General features: G+C 42.7%; 2 protein-coding genes across 2 annotated transcripts in view; one reads left to right on the top strand and one right to left on the bottom strand.

The window, feature by feature from the left end:
• LOC106573032 (neurobeachin-like protein 2) overlaps positions 1-2,012 on the bottom strand; it is a 143,692-nt gene extending 141,680 nt beyond the window's left edge. The window contains 1 exon segment of the mRNA XM_045717767.1: positions 1,421-2,012. Coding sequence (XP_045573723.1) covers positions 1,421-1,471 — 51 coding nt within the window. The 5' untranslated portion in view covers positions 1,472-2,012.
• A 3,996-nt stretch (positions 2,013-6,008) lies between these two features.
• LOC106598619 (coiled-coil domain-containing protein 12) lies at positions 6,009-27,334 on the top strand. Its single transcript, XM_045719231.1, has 7 exons — positions 6,009-6,171; positions 16,193-16,269; positions 20,375-20,454; positions 22,026-22,087; positions 22,221-22,255; positions 22,365-22,441; positions 26,866-27,334. The coding sequence occupies exons 1-7, from the start codon at positions 6,088-6,090 to the stop codon at positions 26,946-26,948; spliced, it is 498 nt and encodes a 165-aa protein (XP_045575187.1). The 5' UTR covers positions 6,009-6,087; the 3' UTR covers positions 26,949-27,334.
• The last annotated feature ends 36 nt before the right edge of the window (positions 27,335-27,370 follow it).

The raw sequence follows: 27,370 nt of genomic DNA, 5'->3' as shown, positions 1-27,370 counted from the left end.
AGAAGGGAATGTAACCAACTGCACCTCAAAATAGGCATATAACATAAGAGGAAAAGACTGCAGTACTCATTGCAACTTTTCCTTAGGCATTTGAAACAGATTGCAAAATCTAGTGAATAATTTAGTATCATTAATTAATTTCCAGGCAATATGTTTTCATTCAAATCAGGATTCATGAAAAAGGATGGATGACTGACCACTGCCAGTTAGTAGTAACACCCAATTCTAAAATAAACCACTCTTATAGAAATGTTTGTTATAGGCCTACCTGGGTGTAATCTGTCAGGGTTGCAATTCAGACCGCTAGTGTGTCTAGGCTATATCAAGAACACACATTTTAATTTGTCGGCACATTTCAGACAATGAGTTTTGTGATGCTGATGAAAATACTAATACTGTTGCAACAGTTGTGTTATTGTAGGCTACAATGTATCACAAGCAGGTGCTGGTGCAGTAGGCTACAAACTGATACACGCTGGCATAGCACACGGCTTACGAGTTTTGGGGGAAATTTGCTTTAAAACTGCAAAATTTTCTCTCAGCCTCATGGCAAAAATGTGTAAAATACCACGACATTTGACTATAAAACGGCACATTTTTCACTATGCCCCATTGTACAGAGCTTGCGGGGCCGTGAAACTGCGCTACACCACGGCCAATACAATGTTACAAATATGTTAAGCTATGCTAAGAGCCATATCCCTGAATAAATCATCTCTGTTAAACAAATAAGAGAAGGATAACTATCTATAGGCCTACCCCAACTCCACTAAAGTGAACAACATACATGTGACAAGAAGGAACTACATTCAGGAAGTAAAGAGGCCACCTGACCAAAGATGGTGGATAAATGAAGATAGTTCACTCAGGCAGTTTACCATTGAAAAAAAGAGTCAGTTCCGGTCTACTTAACGGGGTGGGTCTCACATAGACACCAATTCAGTAGCAGAGTCTGGTCTACTTAGCTCATTGCCTTTAATAGGACCAGAAAGAAACCGCGAGTGGAGTGTCTCGCTTCCTCTTCCGTCTCTGACCTTGGCAGTAGCCAGCAGGTAAAGGAACCATATGTAGAGTTGTCGACGCTAAGTTTATACTAGCATAGAATTAGAACAATGTTTAACAAAATCAGACAAACTAAACCGTAGATAGTGCTGGCATATCACGGAATAAAACTGCCTGTTTATGGACAGATGTGAAATTATGAGTCGACACGCTCAAAATACATCCTGCATGAATCCCAAATACTTCCTCATACGATTCCGCCTGCTACTGTCAGAACAACAAGCATTGGCAAATATGGTTGCCAACTGTAGCGTGCACTGCAGTCATGTTTTCCGTTGATATCTTCGAATAAAGCTTTCAAGCAAATATAGGACAATTGCAATTCAACAACAGGTGTCAGCCCCCCCATTAAACTTACCTTAGTGTAATATAAAATCCACAGCTCATTCAACCTCTCCTTCGAAGCCATTCTCCTCCGTCCTTCTGTGTATAATCCCTTGGTTTCAGTATAAATGTATCATTGTACTTTTACATTTGTTTGCAATAAGAGCGTTAAGATTGTTTCCAGAAAAAAGGACGAAACATTGGTCTCTTGTAACATCTTGGCAACATAACTCGCAGTATCCAAAGTGATCGACTGACAGAATATTGTACGCTCTCCCCAAAGTTTAGCAGATTGCCAAATTAATTATAAAAGACATGGTTAAAAAAACTATCTGCCGTGGATATAATGTCAAGAGCAAGAACAGATCAGGAATTCCTGAGCAAAATAAACCCGAATGAATATGATGATCCCCCAATTACGAAGTAATTCCCACGGACACAGCAGTCAGATGGTATCTTATTATAATACGGTTTACATCTTAATATACAGTTATTCATCTCCTTCCATATGTGCAGCGAAGCGATAGGACGTTGACTCCACGCCGTTCTGTAGAAGTCTCCTAAACATCCACTTTTTGGAACGTTCAAGCAAACCCTCTGGCTTCGCGACAGACTGCGAGCGCACTGTAGTATGGACAGGTAATACTCTTAAAGATACATCCACCCTTTAAAAATGCCCATATAGAAGTTATAACTAAACATTTATACAGGACTTACAAAGGCTATAACATGTTGTATGTTATAATATTTACGTTATCAAATAGAATATGATGATGAAGCCCAAACATAATAAAACATTGGCATCTCACAAAATACATTCTTAACATCCCCATCAAACTAAACAAAGATAATAAAGAGGATCATTATCCTTCAAAAGAGAGAACAATGTGCATATTGAACTGACAGGCAATGTGGGGATTTCTGGGAAATGACAATAGTCTGTGCCAAATGTTCCCAAAGGATTTGTCCTAATTACTTGAATCAGCCTATGGTTAATTGGAATAGAGCTAGAAATCCATTTCTATGCTATAAACAGACATGTAGGGGACGTTTCCCTGACACAGATTACTCCTAATACTAGACTTAAAAGCATTTTCAATGGGGATTCTTAATTGAGCTTGGTGTTTAGTTCAGGACTAGGCTGTGCCGGGGAAACCAGCCCATAGTGTGTTTCTCTTGAGTCTTGCCCATTGCCCACTTGGCTTGTGGATCTCTCTCTCTCCTCTATAAACACAGCCATCCAACCCTCCCCATTCTACTGTTTATATCTGTCAGTAAGAAGTACAGAGCACTAAAGCCATAAAAGCAGAGGTATTAAACAAGGTATTAAACAAATATAGAACCATGACAGGTACAGGCTTACAATCAAACATCTATTCAACAGGGAACTGTATGGTACACTGTATGGATTTCCTATACTGGATCTTGTTAATTCATGTATTTGAACAAATGAGGGGTAGAAAGACACATTAGTCTCAGAAACCAATAACTAAAATCTTGCGTAATTGCGTCATGAGAGATTGTGTGTACATAGGCTATATCATTGAAAAACAAATATGTAATTGAACATGTACAGTTAGTTGTGTATACAGAAGGGAAGAGCTTCCTTATTGTGTCAGTACAGATGGCTCCTTATTTTCTGGTTCATTAAACAAATGACAAAAGACAGACAAGCTTTTACTTTAGCCAGTCAATATTTGTAGAGTTTTTTTTACGGTCAGATTTTCAAAGAGATTTTCAAAGACTTCCTGATAATTTAACGTACCAACTCAAAGCTGTTTAGTCAAAGGTGGAGCTTCGGTGAAACCACACTGTTGAAACGGGTTGGAACTGGAAGGGATTGGGGTTGGTATCACGGGCCGGTATCCTCATGCCAATGTTATGCGATAACACTGCCTCTCAATGACCTCACACTAGTCACTCAGGGGCTCCAGAGCGGCACAGTGGTCTAAGGCACTGCATCTCAGTGCTAAAGGCGTCACTACAGACCCTGGTTCGATTCCAGGCTGTATCACAACCGGACGTGATTGGGAGTCCCATAGGGCGGCGCACAATTGGCCCAGCGTCGTCCAGGTTAGGGTTTGGCCGGGGTAGGCCGTCATTGTGAATAAGAATTTGTTCTTAACTGGCTTGCCTAGTTAAATGAATAAAAAACATTATGATAATCAATCTAATCCATCATACAGTCAATTTCCTCTGTCCCATAATCTGTATCTTTGTAGAGGAACTGTAAATTATACCCCAGAGGCTGATAATAACTGATATACATAGGATTGGATAGACAATTTATTTTGATAAAGACTCAAGATACAAATGTCTGGGTTTAGTACATTTTTTGTAAGAAGGGAAAAAAACAATATTTCTTGTATGACCAACTGACCCAATATAGTGATTGTGTGTGATGGTGAATTTTTAACACAGAGCCAACCATAGAGATCCTATTAAATGTGTATTCTAACTCCTAATTCAATGGGGAAAACACTGGTCAACAGGAGGATGGCCACAACAGAACCTCCAGGCAGGCAGCTGTAATATTGCCATGGCAATGGCCTACATTCCACACCAGGACCTACCCACTACCCAGTGCTGGCTGGGTGGCCCTCTGTGTGGCCAAGCTGGGCCTCTCTATATATGAAGGATGACTACAAAGCCACCCTCACTCACGTGCTGATTATAGACTGACAGTGCCAGAATATAATTATTTGTGTTAAGAATTCAGGAGCATAGGCTATACTGAAAAGATTTGGCATGGGTCCTCCTCAAAAGTTCTATAGCTGCACCATCGAGAGCATCCTGACAGGTTGCATCACCGCCTGGTATGGCAACTACTCGGCATCCGACTGCAAAGCGCTACAGATGGTAGTGCGTACGTCCCAGTACATCACTGGGGCCAAGCTTTGTGCCATCCAGAACCTCTATACCAGGCAGTGTCAGAGGAAGACCCTAAAAATGGTCAAGACTCCAGCCACCCGAGTCATAGACTGTTCTCTCTGCTACCACATGGCAAGTGGTACCGAAGCGTCAAATCTAGGTCCAAAAGGCTGCTTAACAGCTTCTACCCCAAACCATAAGACTGCTAAACAGGTAATCAAATGGCTACCCAGACTATTCGCATTGACCCCCTTTTATGCTGCTGTTTATTATCTATGCATATTCACTTTATCCCTACCTACATGTACATATTTCCTCAATTATCTTGACTAACCTGTACCCCCACACATTGACTAACCTGTACCCCCACACATTGACTCGGTACCGGTACCCCCTGTATATAGCCTCTATAGTTATGTTATTGTGTTGCTTCAAAAATACAACTTTTATTGTGTTTGTATTATTATTATTATTTTTTTAAATGACTTAAAAAAATACTCTTCATTATTGCTTAAACTTATAAGTAAGCATTTCACTGTAAGGTCTACACCTGTTGTATTCGGCGCATGTGACAAATAACATTTGATTTGATTATTTGATTTTTGAGGATACTCAAAAGAACTGAAGAATCGATCACTGCGGGACTGCCTTTATTATGTCCAGAAAATGGATTTAACACCATCTGTAAATACATACTGCTTTCATTCCTTTAAATCATTTTCCAACCAGCAGCATGCAGCCTGGTCCAGGCCAATTGACGAAAGCCTCTGGATAAGTACTGAGTGATCCATAGTGTCGAAGGCTTTAGACAGGTCAATAAAAGAGGCCGCACAGTGTTTCTTCTTATCCAAACAATTAAGAAAATAATTTAAAACCAAAGAAGTAGCAAAGATGGTGCTTTAATCTGGTCTGAAACCTGACTGGTGTACATTTAGAATACATTCGCTAGTTAAAAAGGATCTAAATTGAGGGTTTTCCAAGGATTCTAGAATTTTTGCTAGGCAAGAGAGTTTGTAAATAGTTCAATAAGGATTTAGGTCACACAGATCACCACCTTTGTGAAGAGTATATGGGCCACCTTCCAGACCCGGGGATTGTACCAGGAATAATTGTAAGGTTAAAAATAATAGTTCTTATTCTACAATCAGAGGAGCAGAAAGCTGCAACAAGAAAGGATCAAGCAAATCAGCCCCAGTGGATTTTTTTTAAACATCAATCTTGTGCAAGACGTCCTACACATCACAAGTGGAAAGCTGTTGAAATGAAAACAAAAATTCACTAGAGATTGACAGAACTTCCATCGAGCCAATTAAAGGCTGGGAGAGGGGCAGGCAGTCGACTGGTTGACCAGGGTCAACTGAACCACAACTTATTTCAAATAAAAAGCCTGCCAAGATCAAATGAAATGTTAATTTTTGCACCCCTGCATATTTGCTCAGTAAACAATGTTGTACAAGGCAACCATACAGTTTGATGTTTTATTTGCAATGAAAAACATTATATAGGCCTGATTGTTGATCATGATGTCTTGTGACATTATTGCAGGCTTTGCAGCCTTTCTAATTTGGAATAATTTTTTCCTTCTAATTTTGCTCTAGTAAATGCATAGGTTTAAAAAAAATACATATTTTATAAGATATTCTGACTATATTAGTGTGTTATTATTTTGCACATCATTTAATACAGTATCCCCCAGTAGCCTGCCTATTTGCTCAGATGTTCAGGCCATGAATCGATGCGCTCAGCACTCGCTTCTAAACCTTTGAGAGTTGCTACTAGCTAGTCCTATGAATCGATTTCCGAACCACTTCAACACAACGTGAAACAAAAATGGAGCAATCGGTTGGTTCACTGCAGGAACAAGCATTAAAAAGGAAAGAAAGACTTAAAGCTTTGAGAGGTCGACAACTTCAAGTGAGTATCACCCAGCAATAACATTGTCTGTGTTGTAAACAGTACAAACATAGAATTAGCAAGCTCGCTACCAGCTGTTTGAGTTAGCTAGGTAACGTTAGCTAGCTGATGGAAATAACAGGAGCTAATTACACACAGCATTGCTCTTGACATTCGTTTGAAATGTACATAGCTAGCTAACGTTAGCTGTGCAAAACGGATTAACTGGAATCTCAAATAACAGATTCTACATGGTTATCTAGTTAGATAACTACTAGGCTAGCTAACTAGCTGTCTGTATTAGCTTGCTATGCTAGTTAGCTAGTTGTGAACTGATGGTGAAATTAGCTAGCCAGCTATGATGGGATAATTTACTAAAACATGTTAGTTCATTAATCAACTGTTGATATTAGATGAGAATGCTCAATTTTGTTCTCTCGAGTTGTTTTGATAACTGGTCATGGGATTTGCTAGCAACAACCTGTCTAAATGACTCGCCCCTTAGTGAGCACATCTGTAACCATGATATGTTTTGAAAGGCTGGTCATGGCTCACATCAACACCATCATCCCAGACACCCTGGACCCAGTCCAATTCGCATACCGCCCCAACAGATCCACAGATGACGCAATCTGTTCATGTAAGAATACATTGACTAACGTCAAAGTGCAGCGTTCAACACCATAGAGCCCTCCAAGCTCATCACTAAGCTAAGGTCACAGTGCAGAGTTGAACACCATAGTGCCCTCCAAGCTCATCACTAAGCTAAGGTCACAGTGCAGAGTTCAACACCATAGTGCCCTCCAAGCTCATCACTAAGCCAAGGTCACAGTGCAGAGTTCAACACCATAGTGCCCTCCAAGCTCATCACTAAGCTAAGGTCACAGTGCAGAGTTCAACACCATAGTGCCCTCCAAGCTCATCACTAAGCTAAGGTCACAGTGCAGAGTTCAACACCATAGTGCCCTCCAAGCTCATCACTAAGCTAAGGACCCTGGAACTGAACACCTCCGACTGCAACTGGATCCTGGACTTCCTAATCAAATTGTATTGGAAACACATATTTAGCAGACATTATTGCGGGTGTAGCAAAATGCTTGTGTTCCTAGCTCCAACAGTGCAGTAGTATCTAACAATTCACAACAATACACACACATCTAAAAGTTAGAGAATGGAATTAAGAAATATATAAATATTAGGACGAGCAAATGTCGGAGTGGCATTGACTAAAATACAGTAGAATAGAATACAGTATATACATATGAGATGAGTAAAGCAGTATGTAAACATTATTGAAGTGACTAGTGTTCCATTATTAAAGTGGCCAATGTGTCCATGTCTATGTATATGGGGCAGCAGCCTCTAAGGCACAGGGTTGAGTAACCGGGTAGTGATGGCTATTTAACAGTCTGATGGCCTTCAGATATAAGCTTTTTCAGTCTCTCAGTCTCAGCTTTGATGCACCTGTACTGACCTCGCCTTCTGGATGATAGCGGGGTGAACAGGCTGTGGCTCGGGTGGTAGATGTCCTTGATGATATTTTTGGCCTTCCAGTAACATCGGGTGCTGTAGATGTCCTGGAGGGCAGGTAGTGTGCCCCCGGTGATGCGTTGGGCAGACCGCACCGCCCTCTGGAGAGCCATGTGGCGGTGCAGTTGCCGTATTAGGTGGTTTTACCTCATCAGCAACCTTTCGGTTACTAGTCCAACGCTCTAATCACTAGGCTACCTGCCGCCCCAAGTTAAGCAACTTGGAGCTTTGCAACTTGAAGCCGAGGAACTTGAAGCTTTCCACCTTCTCCACTGCGGTCCAGTCGATATGGATCGGGGCATGCGCCCTCTGCTGTTTCCTGAAGTCCATGATCAGTTCCTTCATTTTGTTGAGAGAGTGGTTATTATCTTGGCACCACTCCGCCAGGGTCCTCACTTCCTCCCTGTAGGCTGTCTAGTCATTGTTGGTAGTCAGGCCTACTACTGTTGACGTCTGCAAACTTGATGATTGAGTTGGAGGCGTGCATGGCCATGCAGTAATGGGTGAACAGGGAGTACAGGTGGGGGCTGAGCACGCACCCTTGTGGGGCCCCTGTGTTAAGGATCAGTGAAGTGGAGGGGTTGTTTCCTACCTTCACCACCTGGGGGTGGCCAAGAACCAGTTGCACAGGGCCGTGATCAGACCTAGGGCGCCGAGTTTAATGATGCGCTTGGAGGGTACTATAATGTTGAAGGCTGAGCTATAGTCAATGAGTGTTCTGACATAGGTATTCCTCTTGTCCAGATGGGATAGGGCAGTGCGATGGCATCGTCTGTGGATCTATTGGGGTGGTAAGCAAATGGAACTGGGTCTAGGGTGTCAGGTAAGATGGAGGTGATATGATCCTTAACTAGTCTCTCGAAGCACTTCATGATGACAGAAGTGAGTGCTACGGGGTGATAGTCATTTAGTTTAGTCACCTTTGCTTTCTTGGGTACAGGAACAATGGTGGACATCTTGAAGCATGTAGGGACATCAGACTGAGATAGGGATCCTTGGGATGTCCCTACCCTACCCCCCCCCCCCAAGCCATAAAACTGCTTAATAGTTAGTCCGGGTAGCTATTTAGTAAAATATTTAATGATCTCCATTGACCCTTTTTTTGCACTAACTTTTTTGACTAATAACATACACTGCTGCTACTATTTATGTCACTTTATTCCTAGTTATATGTCACTTTATTCCTAGTTATATGTCACTTTATTCCTAGTTATATGTCACTTTATTCCTAGTTATATGTACATATCTACCTCAGTTACCTCGTACCCCTGCAAATCGACTAGGTACTGGTACCTTGTGTATACAGCCAAGTTATCGTTACTCATTGTGTATTTATTATTATGTGTTTAACTTTTCTATTATTTCTCAATTCTTTCTCTCTACATGGTTGTGAAGGCCCGTGAGTCAGCATTTCACTGTTAGTCCACACCTGTTGTTTACCAAGCATTTCACTGTTAGTCCACACCTGTTGTTTACCAAGCATTTCACTGTTAGTCCACACCTGTTGTTTACCAAGCATTTCACTGTTAGTCCACACCTGTTGTTTACCAAGCATTTCACTGTTAGTCCACACCTGTTGTTTACCAAGCATGTGACAAATTGATTTGACATTGAGCCACCATCAGTCAGTTCTTGTAAATGTCCCTATGCTGGTCCCTATGCTGGTCCCTATGCCGGTCCCTATGCCGGTCCCTATGCCGGTCCCTATGCCGGTCCCTATGCTGGTCCCTATGCTGGTCCCTATGCCGGTCCCTATGCCGGTCCCTATGCCGGTCCCTATGCCTAAAAGAGTTTGGCTTTTATCAGTTACACACACACACACTGTATGTAGTCTACCAGTGTGACTGAGTGCGACCAACACAACCAAAGTCCACTTAACAGCTTCCTCCTTGAGCCTCAGTCTTGTTGTTTACATAGTTTTTTTGTTCTACTGCTGTAAATGTCCTCCAAATGACACTATATGCTGCTTGTTGTACTGCTGTAAACGTCCTCCAAATGACACTATATGCTGCTTGTTGTACTGCTGTAAACGTCCTCCAAATGACACTATATGCTGCTTGTTCTACTGCTGTAAACGTCCTCCAAATGACACTATATGCTGCTTGTTCTGCTGCTGTAAACGTCCTCCAAATGACACTATATGCTGCTTGTTCTACTGCTGTAAACGTCCTCCAAATGACACTATATGCTGCTTGTTCTACTGCTGTAAACGTCCTCCAAATGACACTATATGCTGCTTGTTCTACTGCTGTAAACGTCCTCCAAATGACACTATATGCTGCTTGTTCTACTGCTGTAAACATCCTCCAAATGACACTATATGCTGCTTGTTCTACTGCTGTAAACGTCCTCCAAATGACACTATATGCTGCTTGTTCTACTGCTGTAAACGTCCTCCAAATGACACTATATGCTGCTTGTTCTACTGCCGTAAACGTCCTCCAAATGACACTATATGCTGCTTGTTCTACTGCTGTAAACGTCCTCCAAATGACACTATATGCTGCTTGTTCTACTGCTGTAAACGTCCTCCAAATGACACTATATGCTGCTTGTTCTACTGCTGTAAACGTCCTCCAAATGACACTATATGCTGCTTGTTCTACTGCTGTAAACGTCCTCCAAATGACACTATATGCTGCTTGTTCTACTGCTGTAAACGTCCTCCAAATGACACTATATGCTGCTTGTTCTACTGCTGTAAACGTCCTCCAAATGACACTATATGCTGCTTGTTCTACTGCTGTAAACGTCCTCCAAATGACACTATATGCTGCTTGTTCTACTGCTGTAAACGTCCTCCAAATGACACTATATGCTGCTTGTTCTACTGCTGTAAACGTCCCTCCAAATGACACTATATGCTGCTTGTTCTACTGCTGTAAACGTCCTCCAAATGACACTATATGCTGCTTGTTCTACTGCTGTAAACGTCCTCCAAATGACACTATATGCTGCTTGTTCTACTGCTGTAAACGTCCTCCAAATGACACTATATGCTGCTTGTTCTACTGCTGTAAACGTCCTCCAAATGACACTATATGCTGCTTGTTCTACTGCTGTAAACGTCCTCCAAATGACACTATATGCTGCTTGTTCTACTGCTGTAAACGTCCTCCAAATGACACTATATGCTGCTTGTTCTACTGCTGTAAACGTCCTCCAAATGACACTATATGCTGCTTGTTCTACTGCTGTAAACGTCCTCCAAATGACACTATATGCTGCTTGTTCTACTGCTGTAAACGTCCTCCAAATGACACTATATGCTGCTTGTTCTACTGCTGTAAACGTCCTCCAAATGACACTATATGCTGCTTGTTCTACTGCTGTAAACGTCCTCCAAATGACACTATATGCTGCTTGTTGTACTGCTGTAAACGTCCTCCAAATGACACTATATGCTGCTTGTTCTACTGCTGCAAATGTCCTCCAAATGACACTATATGTGTTGTTTGTTCCAAGGGCAAGCAAGTCACCGTTTTGGCCGTTAGAATTGGTCTCCCTCCCAAATGGCACCCTACGCCCTATATAGTGCACTTCTTTTGACCAGGGCTCTGTTGACTAGGTTGCCATTTGCAACACAATCAGGGAATGTCCTTCAGTGTGTTTGGCTAAGCCAGCCAGTGACCGCCCTGTTGAAGGGGAACACCAGTGGGCTTGGCCCAGCAGCTTGGCTATTCTTGATGAACGGCTGTTGACATTCCTGCAGCATGTGATTGTTGTACTGTACTGGAGAATGAGTCCGTTTTGATTGTTCCAGCTGGTGGACAGGAAGCCTCTCCAGGAAAACGCAGGACTGGGAGGAGTCCTGCTAGTCCTCATTGTTATGTTTTGTGACTTGGGTCACGGTCAACAATGTTCTGATATTTTAAAAAAACGACTTTTTGTTTACATGTGTATGTTTTATGGTGACATGTTTTCATACAGGGAACCACTCCTGTCTTGTGGCCTGGATAGTTTTACTAACTCCATCACAGTTTGCGTGACAGTTAGGCTGTATTGATTTTTCAGACCAACTCCTATGTTTTTCAAGGATCTCATTATTTGTATTTCACAGCCCTCAAACCCATGTTACTCAAGCCCATAATGTAACGTTTCTATTTGAATCCCAAATGGGCCTACCTCAAAAAGGTAATGAATCATCAAATGGGCCTACCTCAAAAAGGTAATGAATCATCAAATGAAATTGTATTTGTCACATGCACCGAATACAACAGATGTACTAGACCTTACAGTGAAATGCTTACTGACACGCTCTTAACCAACAATGCTTTAAAAACTTTTAAAGAAAAATAAGTTTAAGTTAAAAATAAATTTAAAAAAAAGGTAATAAAAGTAACATAATGAAACAGCAGCAGTAAAACAAAGTATTGTGTTAGTGTCCTGGAGAGAAGTTAGCCTTGAAGGAAGACATGATCCTTATTACTTACTGTCTAGTGGGGACAGGGGACTAGTGACTCAAACCTTAAAACAAACTTAATGGGGGGACCATGCCATTTGGGGAATTTTAGATTCTCCCCGACTGCTTTTTTTAGTGGTTTTTAATTCTCAAAGATTATCTTATTAAAACATACATACATACATACTACTGTTCAAAAGTTTGGGGTCACTTAGAAATGTCCTTGTTTTCCATGGAAACATACATGAAATTAGTTGCAAAATAAATAGGAAATATAGTCAAGATGTTGACAAGGTTATAAATAATGATTAAAAAAAAAAAAAGAAATAATAATTGTGTCCTTCAAACTTTTGTCAAAGAATCCTCCATTTGCAGCAATACCAGCCCTGCAGACCTTTGGTATTCTAGTGGTCCATTTGCAGCAATACCAGCCCTGCAGACCTTTGGTATTCTAGTGGTCCATTTGCAGCAATACCAGCCCTGCAGACCTTTGGTATTCTAGTGGTCCATTTGCAGCAATACCAGCCCTGCAGACCTTTGGTATTCTAGTGGTACATTTGCAGCAATACCAGCCCTGCAGACCTTTGGTATTCTAGTGGTACATTTGCAGCAATACCAGCCCTGCAGACCTTTGGTATTCTAGTGGTCCATTTGCAGCAATACCAGCCCTGCAGACCTTTGGTATTCTAGTGGTCCATTTGCAGCAATACCAGCCCTGCAGACCTTTGGTATTCTAGTGGTCCATTTGCAGCAATACCAGCCCTGCAGACCTTTGGTATTCTAGTGGTCCATTTGCAGCAATACCAGCCCTGCAGACCTTTGGTATTCTAGTGGTCCATTTGTTGAGGTCATCTGAAGCACCTCCCACAAGTTGGATTGGCTTGATGGGTACTTCTTACGTACCATACGGTCAAGCTGCTCCCACAACAGCTCAATAGGGTTGAGATCCAGTGACTGTGCTGGCCACTCCATTATAGACAGAATACCAGCTGACTGCTTCTTCCCTAAATAGTTCTTGCATAGTTTGGAGCTGTGCTTTGGGTCATTGTCTTGTTGTAGGAGGAAATTGGCTCCAATTAAGTGCCGTCTACAGGGTATGGCATGGCGATTCAAAATGGAGTGATAGCCTTCCATCTTCAAGATCCCTTTTCCCCTGTACAAATCTCCCACTTTACCACCACCAAAGCACCCCCAGACCATCACATTGCCTCCTCCAACATATTTTCTGCGTCTCACGAATGTTCTCATTTGTGACAAACTTAGATTTGTCTGTCCATAACACATTTTTCCTGTCTTCCTCTGTCCAGTGTCTGTTCTTTTGCACATCTTAATCTTTTCTTTTTATTGGCCAGTCTGAGATCTGGCTTTTTCTTTTGCAACTCTGCCTAGAAGGCCAGCATCCCGGAGTCACCTCTTCACTGTTGAGACTGGTGTTTTGCAGTACTATTTAATGAAGCTGCCAGTTGAGGACTTGTGAGGCGTCTATTTCTCAAACTAGACACTCTAATGTACTTGTCCACTTCTCAGTTGTGCACTGAGGCCTCCCACTCTTTCTATTCTGGTTAGAGACAGTTTGCGCTGTTCTGTGAAGGGAGAAGTACACAGCATTGTACCAGATCTTCAGTTTCTTGGCAATTTCTCGCATGGAATAGCCTTCATTTCTCAGAACAAGAATAGACTGACGAGTTTCAGAAGAAAGTTCTTTGTTTCACGCCATTTTGAGCCGCTAATCAAACCCACATGCTGATGCTCCAGATACTCAACTAGTCTAAAGAAGGCCAGTTGCTTCTTTAATCAGAGCAACAGTTTTCAGCTGTGCTAACATAATTGCAAAAGGGTTTTCTAATGATCAATTAGCCTTTTTAAAATGATAAAGTTGGATTAGCTAACACAACGTGCCATTGGAACACAGAAGTGATGGTTGCTGATAATGAGCCTCTGTACGCCTATGTAGATAATCCATTTTAAAAAAATCTGCACTTTCCAGCTACAATAGTCATTTACAACATTAACAATGTCTACACTGTATTTCTGAGCATTTTGATATTTTATTGGACAAAAAAGTGCTTTTCTTTCAGAACTTTTCTAATTGACCCCAAACTTTTGAATGGTAGTATATGTGTGTTTATATATATATATATATATATATATATATATATATATATATATATATATATATATATACTGCTCAAAAAAATAAAGGGAACACTTAAACAACAATGTAACTCCAAGTCAATCACACTTCTGTGAAATCAAACTGTCCACTTAGGAAGCAACACTGATTGACAATAAATTTCACATGCTGTTGTGCAAATGGAATAGACAACAGGTGGAAATTATAGGCAATTAGCAAGACACCCCCAATAAAGGAGTGGTTCTGCAGGTGGTAACCACAGACCACTTCTCAGTTCCTATGCTTCCTGGCTAATGTTTTGGTCACTTTTGAATGCTGGCGGTGCTTTCACTCTAGTGGTAGCATGAGACGGAGTCTACAACCCACACAAGTGGCTCAGGTAGTGCAGCTCATCCAGGATGGCACATCAATGCGAGCTGTGGCAAAAAGTTTTGCTGTGTCTGTCAGCGTAGTGTCCAGATCATGGAGGCACTACCAGGAGACAGGCCCGTACATCAGGAGACGTGAAGGAGGCCGTAGGAGGGCAACAACCCAGCAGCAGGACCGCTACCTCTGCCTTTGTGCAAGGAGGAGCAGGAGGAGCACTGCCAGAGCCCTGCAAAATGACCTCCAGCAGGCTACAAATATGCATGTGTCTGCTCAAACGGTCAGAAACAGACTCCATGTGGGTGGTATGAGGGCCCGATGTCCACAGGTGGGGGTTGTGCTAACATCCCAACACCGTGCAGGACGTTTGGCATTTGCCAGAGAACACCAAAATTGGCAAATTCGCCACTGGCGCCCTGTGCTCTTCACAGATGAAAGCAGATTCACACTGAGCACATGTGACAGACGTGACAGAGTCTGGAGACGCCGTGGAGAACGTTCTGCTGCCTGCAACATCCTCCAGCATGACCGGTTTGGCGATGGGTCAGTCATGGTGTGGGGTGGCATTTCTTTGGGGGGCCGCACAGCCCTCCATGTGCTCGCCAGAGGTAGCCTGACTGCCATTAGGTACCGAGATGAGATCCTCAGACCCCTTGTGAGACCATATACTGGTGCGGTTGGCCCTGGGTTCCTCCTATTGCAAGACAATGCTAGACCTCATGTGGCTGGAGTGTGTCAGCAGTTCCTGCAAGAGGAAGGCATTGATGCTATGGACTGGCCCGTTCCCCAGACCTGAATCCAATTGAGCACATCTGGGACATCATGTCTCGCTCCATCCACCAATGCCACGTTGCACCACAGACTGTCCAGGAGTTGGCGGATGCTTTAGTCCAGGTCTGGGAGGAGATCCCTCAGGAGACCATCCGCCACCTCATCAGGAGCATGCCCAGGCGTTGTAGGGAGGTCATACAGGCACGTGGAGGCCACACACACTACTGAGCCTCGTTTTGACTTGTTTTAAGGACATTACATCAAAAGTTGGATCAGCCTGTAGTGTGGTTTTCCACTTTAGTTTTGAGTGTGACTCCAAATCCAGACCTCCATGGGTTGATAAATTGGATTTCCATGTATTATTTTTGTGTGATTTTGTTGTCAGCACATTCAACTATGTAAAGAAAAAAGTATTTAATAAGATTATTTCATTCATTCAGATCTAGGATGTGTTATTTTAGTGTTCCCTTTATTTTTTTCTACATACTATATATCTGGTTTTAGTAATTTAAGTTTATACTGAAAACATTTGACCATCCTAAAAAGTATATAATTATTTTTTTAGATTATTTTGCAGTGGCAGCCATGATTTAGCAGCAGTGCTGCTTAATGCGCACTGTAACCCGGTGTTTGTCACCTCAGTAACCCGCTGTTTGTCACCTCTGTAGCCCGGTGTTTTGTCACCTCGGTAACCCGGTGTTTTGTCACCTCGTTAGCCCGGTGTTTTGTCACCTCGGTAGCCCGGTGTTTTGTCACCTCGGTAACCCAATGTTTTGTCACCTCGGTAACCCAATGTTTTGTCACCTTTTTTAATAGCCCGGTGTTTTGTCACCTGACAGGTGAGAGATGGAGAGGACGGGGAGCCAGACAGGAAGAGGGACCGGGCTGAGGAGGAAGCTGAAGAGGAGCGACACAGGTTAGTTTCTCCTGGGTCCTTTTCTTTAGTACAGAAAACGGAAACAAGCATTTCATGTAGGACAAGTTCAGGTAGTTTGTCAGTTTTTGTTCCAGATGGGTGCCTATAGTGAATTAGCCCAAGGTCTCCCAATGCACCTCATCCTCCCAGTCAGGTGTCCTGTGTTTACTCTGGGTTGGAGCAGGTGTCCTGTGTTCAGTGTTTACTCTGGGTTGGAGCAGGTGTCCTGTGTTAAACAATAGCTGCACAAATAGCCTGCAGCTGACTGCGCTCTGTGTTTCAGCTGCAGGAACAAGAGCAGCCATCTCTTCCTCCCTCCCTCCTACACGACAGACGTGTTTTTCCATTGTTTATGTTTAATGATAGTCCAGGCAGCACTGGGCTGGCAGTGCACTCACAGGCCGGCCATTGCAAATCACTCTGCTGCATTCCAAATGGCACACTATCCCCTATTTAGTGCACTGCTTCTGATAAGAGCCCTATGGGTGCCGTGTGGGATGCAGTCTGGGTTTGTGTGTTTTGTTTTGTGGGTCAAACTCAGGAAGTACTTCTGAAGAGAGTGGAACAGTACTGGCTGTGGTATGGACGCTGGTTACAAACACTTTGCGACTTGGAAAATGTTTTTTCCACCCCTCTGTTAGTCTTCTGAGAGCGATATCTTGTGACCAACCATGTAGTGATTAAAATTGCATGGGAGCTCAGATTGCAGAACAGCGGTATCAAAGGCCAAGATGGTTGTGATGGAGCAAACGTGGTTGTCCTCAAAGTCTTCCTGTTGCTTTCATGTAGCCTGATCGATTATGAACAGTCCCGTTTTCTCCCATTTTCTGACCACTAGGGCCAGCCTGTAGGTTATTTTATTACATTACAGCCTTTTTCTTAAAAATAAAAAAATCCTTATCTACACACAATACCCCATAATGACAAGGCAAAAACAGGTTTGTAGAAATGTTGGTAAGTTTATTAAAAAGAAAAAACGGAAATATCACATTTACATAAGTATTCAGACCCTTTACTCAGTACTTTGTTGAAGCACCTTTGGCAGGGATTACAGCCTCAAGTCTTCTTGGGTACGACGCTACAAGCTTGGCACACCTGTATTTGTCGAGTTTCTCCCATTCTTCTCTGCAGATCTTCTCAAGCTCTGTCAGGTTGGATGGGGAGCGTCACTGCATAGCTATTTTCAGGTCTCTCCAGAGATGTTCGATCAGGTTCAAGTCTGGGCTCTGGCTGGGCCACTCAAGGACATTCAGAGACTTGTCTCCAAGCCACTCCTGCGTTGTCCGGTTGGAAGGTGAACCTTCGCCCCAGTCTGAGGTCCTGAGTGCTCTTGAGCAGGTTTTCATCAAGAATCTCTCTGTACTTTGCTCCGTTCATCTTTCCCTCGATCCTGATTAGTCTCCCAGTCCCTGCCGCTGAAAAACATCCCCACAGCCTGATGCTGCCACCACCATGCTTCACCGTAGGGATGGTGCCAGGTTTCCTCCAAATGTGACACTTGGCATTCAGGCTAAGGAGTTCAATCTTGGTTTCATCAGACCAGAGAATCTTGTTTCTCATGGTCTGAGAGTCCTTTAGGTGCCTTTTTGGCAAACTCCAAGTGGGCTGTCATGTGCCTTTTACTAAGGAGTGGCTTCCGTCTGGCCATTCTACCATGAAGGCCTGATTTGATGGAGTGCTGCAGAGATGTTTGGCCTTCTGGAAGGTTCTCCTATCTTCACAGAGGAACTCTGGAGCTCTGTCAGAGTAACCATCGGGTTCTTGGTCACCTCCCTGACCAAGGCCCTTCTCCCCCGATTGCTCAATTTGGCCATGCGGCCAGCTTGGTGGCTCCAAACTTCTTCCATTTTTAAGACTGATGGAGGTCACTGTGTTCTTGGGGACCTTCAATGCTGCAGAAATGTTTTGGTACCCTTCCCCAGATCTGTGCCTCGACACAATCCTGTCTTGAATCTCTACGGACAATTCCTTCGACCTCATGGCTTGGTTTTTGCTGTGACATGCACTGTCAACTGTGGGACCTCATATAGACAGGAATGTTCCCTTCCAAATCATGTTGAATTTACCACAGGTGGACTCCAAGTTGTAGAAACATCTGAAGGATGAGCAATGGAAACAGGATGCACCTGAGATCAATTTAGAGTTTAACAGCAAAGGTTCTGAATACTTACATAAGGTATTTCTGTTTTTTATTCTTAATAAATTTGCGAACCTGTTTTCACTTTGTCATTACGGGGTATTGTGTGTAGGTTGACGAGGGGAAACAATGAATCCATTTTAGAATAAGGCTGTAACATAACAAAATGTCAAGGGGTCTGCACGAATGCACTGTAGCTCTGAGCTGACTGCTTTGAGCTGTGGTGGACCAGAGTATGACAGCATTCCAGCCTGGATCCACACAAGTATTGACCTGCCTGTTGGTTGACTGCTAGCTCTCATAGATGCCTTATCCCCCAACAGGCTCTCTGCTGTCTCCTCCAGCTACCTTATAGCCTACATCTCAACACCCAGACCTATCCCCAACAGGCTGTCTCCTCCAGCTACCTTATAGCCTACATCTCAACACCCAGACCTATCCCCAACAGGCTGTCTCCTCCAGCTACCTTATAGTCTACATCTCAACACCCAGACCTATCCCCAACAGGCTCTCTGCTGTCTCCTCCAGCTACCTTATAGCCTACATCTCAACACCCAGACAAATCCCCAACAGGCTGTCTCCTCCAGCTACCTTATAGCCTACATCTCAACACCCAGACCTATCCCCAACAGGCTCTCTGCTGTCTCCTCCAGCTACCTTATAGTCTACATCTCAACACCCAGACCTATCCCCAACAGGCTCTCTGCTGTCTCCTCCAGCTACCTTATAGTCTACATCTCAACACCCAGACCTATCCCCAACAGGCTCTCTGCTGTCTCCTCCAGCTACCTTATAGCCTACATCTCAACACCCAGACCTATCCCCAACAGGCTCTCTGCTGTCTCCTCCAGCTACCTTATAGCCTACATCTCAACTAGTGGTTAGAGCGTTGGGCCAGTACCCGAAAGGTTGCTGGATGGAATCCCAGAGCTGACAAGGTAAAAATCAGTCGTTCTGCCCCTGAACAAGGCAGTTAACCCAGTGTTCCCTGACGCCGTGGATGTTGATTAAGGCAGCCCTCCTCCACACCTCTCTGATTCAGAGGGGTTGGGTTAAATGTAAAAGACACATTTCAGTTGAAGGCATTTAGTTGGACAACTGACTAGGTCTCCCTCTTTCCTTTCAACACTGATCCATGCTCAGATCACTGTTCACTCCCTCAGGAGGAATCCCTATTCAAAGACATGTTCCCAAAAGTACACTATTCCCTATATAGTGCACTACTCTTGACCAGGGCCCTATATAGAGAATAGGGTGATTTGGGATGCATACATTGAAGGTTGGGTTTTCTCCTGTCTTTGGGCTCAATCTGTCTATCCTACACAGATGTCATCCAAGCTCAAAGAATTCCACCAAGAGGGCCCTTGATGATAGATGACAATCTATCGTAGCATGTGGGATACCAGCTCTCTCCTCAGCTGGTATCTACTGTGCTGGAGACAGACTAACCCATTGAGCAGATGGATCATGCTAATGAGATGTGTTCAACAGAATAAAGGGAGGCCTTATTCCCTGACTGGTATAGTAACCTCCAGAGACGACAAACTGCAGCTGTGTTTGGTTTAGGTCTGTAGACTGCCTCCTCTCCTCAGGCCCCTCAGCTGGTTCTGTAGTAGGACCTAATACATTTGGTTTAGGTCTGTAGACTGCCTCCTCTCCTCAGGTCCCCAGCTGGTTCTGTAGTAGGACCTAATACATTTGGTTTAGGTCTGTAGACTGCCTCCTCTCCTCAGGTCCCCCAGCTGGTTCTGTAGTAGGACCTAATACATTTGGTTTAGGTCTGTAGACTGCCTCCTCTCCTCAGGTCCCCCAGCTGGTTCTGTAGTAGGATCTAATACATGTGGCTTCACTGCCACCACCTGGGGCTTTACCGTACTCTCACTCTCTCACACACACACACCTGCTTATAGTATAGCTTATGGGTGTAAACCAATGCACAGCAGTAAAGCCAGTGTTTGTGTTGAGCAGAGAGCTGAAGCTGAGGAACTACACCCCAGAGGATGAAGAGCTGAAGGAGAGACAGGTGCCCAAGGCCAAACCTGCTTCAGGTGAGACATCTGAAGTGATGAGATCTTTCCAGAGAATAGCTTGGAGAAGGCACTGCTGTGGTGCTGATGTTGAGTACATACAGTACCAGTCTAAAGTTTGGACACACCTACTCATTTTTCTTTATTTTTACTATTTTCTACATTGTAGAATAATAGTGAAGACATCAAAACTATGAAATAACACATATGGAATCATGCAGTAACCAAAAAAGTGTTAAACAAATGTAAATATATTTGAGATTCTTCGAAGTAGCCACCCTTTGCCTTGATGACAGCTTTGCACACTCTTGGCATTGAAGAGCCAGTTTCAATTAACAGGTGGGCCTTGATAATTTGTGGAATTTCTTTCCTTCTTAATGTGTTTGAGACATTCAGTTGTGTTGTGGCAAGGTAGGGGTGGTATACAGAAGATGGCCCTATTTGGTAAAAGACCAAGTCAATAATATGAGAAGAACAGCTCAAATAAGCAAAGAGTAATGACAATCAAGCGCTATGATGAAACTGGCTCTCATGAGGACCGCCACAGGAATGGAAGACCCAGAGTTACCTCTGCTGCAGAGGATAAGTTCATCAGAAATTGCAGCCCAAATAAATGCTTCAGAGTTCAAGAAACAGACACATTTCAACATCAACTGTTCAGAGGAGACAGCGTGAATCAGGCCTTCATGGTCGAATTGCTGTAAAGAAACCACTACTAAAGGACATCAATAAGAAGAAGAGACTTGCTTCGGCCAAGAAACACGAGCAATGGACATTAGACCGGTGGAAATCTGTCCTTTTGGTTTGATGAGTCCAAATTTGAGATTTTTGGTTCCAACCGCCGTGTTTTTGTGAGACAGAGAATAGGTGAACGGATGATCTCCGCATGTGTGATTCTCACCGTGAAGCATGGAGGAGGAGGTGTGATGGTGCGTTGCTGGTGACACTGTCTGATTTAGTTTGAATTCAAGGCACGTTTAACCATCATGGCTTCAACAGCATTCTGCAGCGATACGCCATCCGATCTGGTTTGGGCGTAGTGGGACTATCATTTGTTTTTCAACAGGACAATGACCCAACACACCTCCAGGCTGTGTAAGGGCTATTTGACCAAGAATGAGAGTGATGGAGTGCTGCATCAGATGACCTGGCCTCCACAATCACCCGACCTCAACTAAATTAAGATGGTTTGGGATGAGTTGGACCGCCGAGTGAAGGAAAAGCAGCCAACAAGTGCTCAGCATATGTGGGAAAAGCATATATAGGACTTCCAAGACTGTTGGAAAAGCATTCCTCCTGAAGCTGGTTGAGAGAATGCCAAGAGTGTGTAAAGCTGTCATTAAGGCAAAAGGTGGCTACTTTGAAGAACCTAACATTTTTAAATATATTTTGATTTGTTTAACACTTATTTGGTTACTACATGATTCCATGTGTTATTTCATAGTTTTGATGTCTTCACTATTATTCTACAATGTAGAAAATAGTAAAAATAAAGAGAAACCCTGGAATGAGTAGGTGTGTCCAACTTTTGACTGGTCCTGTAACTATTACAGGATGTAGCTGTACATAAGGCATGCTTTGTGTTATTCCAGTGGAGGAGAAAGTGAAGGACCAGCTAGATGCAGCTAAACCAGAGTCAGTCATTGAAGAAGTGGTAAGTAGTGATCTTTAAATAGTTCAAATATCCAAAGCCCTCTGCGATCAGTTAGTAGATAGCCTACTGTTTGATTAGTGTTCATGTTAAGTTTCCACCATTTTAAATACATGTGATCATATTTCCTCCATAGGATTTGGCCAACCTAGCCCCCAGGAAACCTGATTGGTAAGACATTTTGACTAAGACGTTATACTTCATAATATAACAAGTATAATTGTTGGTTAATTTCCCTTTGCCTTGTTGTTGTGGTCTAATGTCCTGTTTCTGATTGAAGGGATTTGAAGCGAGACGTGGCGAAGAAGCTGGAGAAGCTTGAGAGGAGAACACAGAAGGCCATCGCTGAACTTATCCGTGAGTATTTGTTATTGTATTAAATACAGGGAATGTGTGCTTGGACTATATATGACTGGTCTGAACATGGAGTTACTGACTGTATCAGACTATATATGACTGGTCTGAACATGGAGTTACTGACTGTATCAGACTATATACGACTGGTCTGAACATGGAGTTACTGACTGTATCAGACTATATATGACTGGTCTGAACATGGAGTTACTGACTGTATCAGACTATATATGACTGGTCTGAACATGGAGTTACTGACTGTATCAGACTATATATGACTGGTCTGAACATGGAGTTACTGACTGTATCAGACTATATACGACTGGTCTGAACATGGAGTTAGTTACTGACTGTATCAGACTATATACGACTGGTCTGAACATGGAGTTAGTTACTGACTGTATCAGACTATATATGACTGGTCTGAACATGGAGTTAGTTACTGACTGTATCAGACTATATATGACTGGTCTGAACATGGAGTTAGTTACTGACTGTATCAGACTATATATGACTGGTCTGAACATGGAGTTACTGACTGTATCAGACTATATATGACTGGTCTGAACATGGAGTTAGTTACTGACTGTATCAGACTATATACGACTGGTCTGAACGTGGAGTTAGTTACTGACTGTATCAGACTATATACGACTGGTCTGAACATGGAGTTACTGACTGTATCAGACTATATATGACTGGTCTGAACATGGAGTTACTGACTGTATCAGACTATATATGACTGGTCTGAACGTGGAGTTAGTTACTGACTGTATCAGACTATATATGACTGGTCTGAACATGGAGTTAGTTACTGACTGTATCAGACTATATATGACTGGTCTGAACATGGAGTTACTGACTGTATCAGACTATATACGACTGGTCTGAACATGGAGTTAGTTACTGACTGTATCAGACTCTAAATGACTGGTCTGAACATGGAATTAGTTACTGACTGTATCAGACTATATATGACTGGTCTGAACATGGAGTTACTGACTGTATCAGACTATATATGACTGGTCTGAACATGGAGTTACTGACTGTATCAGACTATATATGACTGGTCTGAACGTGGAGTTACTGACTGTATCAGACTATATATGACTGGTCTGAACGTGGAGTTACTGACTGTATCAGACTATATACGACTGGTCTGAACGTGGAGTTACTGACTGTATCAGACTATATACGACTGGTCTGAACGTGGAGTTACTGACTGTATCAGACTATATACGACTGGTCTGAACATGGAGTTAGTTACTGACTGTATCAGACTATATATGACTGGTCTGAACATGGAGTTAGTTACTGACTGTATCAGACTATGTATGACTGGTCTGAACATGGAGTTACTGACTGTATCAGACTATATATGACTGGTCTGAACATGGAGTTACTGACTGTATCAGACTATATACGACTGGTCTGAACGTGGAGTTAGTTACTGACTGTATCAGACTATATACGACTGGTCTGAACATGGAGTTACTGACTGTATCAGACTATATACGACTGGTCTGAACGTGGAGTTAGTTACTGACTGTATCAGACTATATATGACTGGTCTGAACATGGAGTTACTGACTGTATCAGACTATATATGACTGGTCTGAACATGGAGTTAGTTACTGACTGTATCAGACTATATATGACTGGTCTGAACGTGGAGTTAGTTACTGACTGTATCAGACTATATATGACTGGTCTGAACATGGAGTTAGTTACTGACTGTATCAGACTATATATGACTGGTCTGAACGTGGAGTTAGTTACTGACTGTATCAGACTATATACGACTGGTCTGAACATGGAGTTACTGACTGTATCAGACTATATATGACTGGTCTGAACATGGAGTTAGTTACTGACTGTATCAGACTATATACGACTGGTCTGAACATGGAGTTACTGACTGTATCAGACTATATATGACTGGTCTGAACATGGAGTTAGTTACTGACTGTATCAGACTATATATGACTGGTCTGAACATGGAGTTAGTTACTGACTGTATCAGACTATATACGACTGGTCTGAACATGGAGTTACTGACTGTATCAGACTATATATGACTGGTCTGAACATGGAGTTAGTTACTGACTGTATCAGACTATATATGACTGGTCTGAACGTGGAGTTACTGACTGTATCAGACTATATACGACTGGTCTGAACGTGGAGTTAGTTACTGACTGTATCAGACTATATACGACTGGTCTGAACGTGGAGTTACTGACTGTATCAGACTATATACGACTGGTCTGAACATGGAGTTAGTTACTGACTGTATCAGACTATATATGACTGGTCTGAACGTGGAGTTAGTTACTGACTGTATCAGACTATATATGACTGGTCTGAACATGGAGTTAGTTACTGACTGTATCAGACTATATATGACTGGTCTGAACATGGAGTTAGTTACTGACTGTATCAGACTATATATGACTGGTCTGAACATGGAGTTACTGACTGTATCAGACTATATACGACTGGTCTGAACATGGAGTTACTGACTGTATCAGACTATATATGACTGGTCTGAACATGGAGTTAGTCTGACTGTATCAGACTATATACGACTGGTCTGAACATGGAGTTACTGACTGTATCAGACTATATACGACTGGTCTGAACGTGGAGTTAGTTACTGACTGTATCAGACTATATATGACTGGTCTGAACATGGAGTTATTCTGACTGTATCAGACTATATACGACTGGTCTGAACATGGAGTTACTGACTGTATCAGACTATATACGACTGGTCTGAACATGGAGTTAGTTACTGACTGTATCAGACTATATACGACTGGTCTGAACATGGAGTTATCTGACTGTATCAGACTATATATGACTGGTCTGAACGTGGAGTTAGTCTGACTGTATCAGACTATATACGACTGGTCTGAACATGGAGTTATACTGACTGTATCAGACTATATACGACTGGTCTGAACGTGGAGTTAGTTACTGACTGTATCAGACTATATACGACTGGTCTGAACATGGAGTTAGCTGACTGTATCAGACTATATACGACTGGTCTGAACGTGGAGTTAGTTACTGACTGTATCAGACTATATATGACTGGTCTGAACATGGAGTTAGTTACTGACTGTATCAGACTATATACGACTGGTCTGAACATGGAGTTAGTTACTGACTGTATCAGACTATATACGACTGGTCTGAACATGGAGTTAGTTACTGACTGTATCAGACTATATATGACTGGTCTGAACATGGAGTTAGTTACTGACTGTATCAGACTATATACGACTGGTCTGAACGTGGAGTTAGTTACTGACTGTATCAGACTATATACGACTGGTCTGAACATGGAGTTAGTTACTGACTGTATCAGACTATATATGACTGGTCTGAACATGGAGTTACTGACTGTATCAGACTATATACGACTGGTCTGAACATGGAGTTAGTTACTGACTGTATCAGACTATATACGACTGGTCTGAACATGGAGTTAGTTACTGACTGTATCAGACTATATACGACTGGTCTGAACATGGAGTTAGTTACTGACTGTATCAGACTATATATGACTGGTCTGAACATGGAGTTAGTTACTGACTGTATCAGACTATATACGACTGGTCTGAACATGGAGTTAGTTACTGACTGTATCAGACTATATATGACTGGTCTGAACATGGAGTTAGTTACTGACTGTATCAGACTATATATGACTGGTCTGAACATGGAGTTAGTTACTGACTGTATCAGACTATATACGACTGGTCTGAACATGGAGTTAGTTACTGACTGTATCAGACTATATATGACTGGTCTGAACGTGGAGTTAGTTACTGACTGTATCAGACTATATATGACTGGTCTGAACATGGAGTTACTGACTGTATCAGACTATATACGACTGGTCTGAACATGGAGTTAGTTACTGACTGTATCAGACTATATACGACTGGTCTGAACGTGGAGTTAGTTACTGACTGTATCAGACTATATACGACTGGTCTGAACATGGAGTTACTGACTGTATCAGACTATATATGACTGGTCTGAACATGGAGTTACTGACTGTATCAGTCTAATTGTTCTGTGGATTCCAGAGTCCAGGGAGGCTTGACGCCACTTGACATAACTGGTGTGATTCCTCCTGTGATCTACATTCTCAGAATAGATTTGGCTTTAGCCCACATATTCCATCAGAAAGCACCAAGGGATAGATTCAGTCTGGAGTGGCTGTAAAACTATCTAAAATGGGCCCTTCCTGGGGTTTTGTTGTGAAATGATAAACACGGTAGGAGCTAAAGACAATGAAGAATACATGGTGACAGCAGCTGTGGCACTACAGTTATGTCTCCTCTACTCCAATATCAGCTCATTTGTATTTTGTGCAAGACCCTTTTCTGAAGTATAGATGTGTGTGTGTCCAGGTGATCGTCTGAAAGGCAGCGAGGAGGAGCTGGCTGGAGCTGTGGGAGCCATAGGGGTCACAGCAGAGGGAGACTCAGACTGACCCCTTAATCCAGAGACGGACCGCGCCATCCTGGATCTGACCCTACCAATGTGTCTGTTCCTGTTCTGTACAGCTGAATGTTTGTTGTGGGAATCGGATACTTTTGGTTTCCGTAGCTGTTAAAGCTACTGGGGAGTGTGAATATGCCAGTTAGATATGTCACCTTGATGACTTCTGAAGTCTAGTCCTAGTACGTGTCACAAATGACACCCTATTCCCTGTATAGTGCACTACTTTTGACAAGTAGTGTGCTAGATAGGGAGTAGGGTGCCATTTGGGATGCAGAGCCTGTGGGGACTGTTGTATACAGCTGTTGTAAGGATCGTCTGTTATTCATGCATCTTTTTAATTCTATTTTTCCAGTAAAATGATTTGGATTTTCTCCACGTTTGTGTCTAGTGACCTTTTCTGCTGAGACTGTC

The sequence above is a fragment of the Salmo salar genome, chromosome ssa05 (genome assembly GCF_905237065.1).
Source record: "Salmo salar chromosome ssa05, Ssal_v3.1, whole genome shotgun sequence".
NCBI lineage: Eukaryota > Metazoa > Chordata > Actinopteri > Salmoniformes > Salmonidae > Salmo > Salmo salar.
The sequence above is the reverse complement of the archived record's forward strand: the minus strand, read 5'-3'. Positions and strand labels throughout refer to the sequence as shown.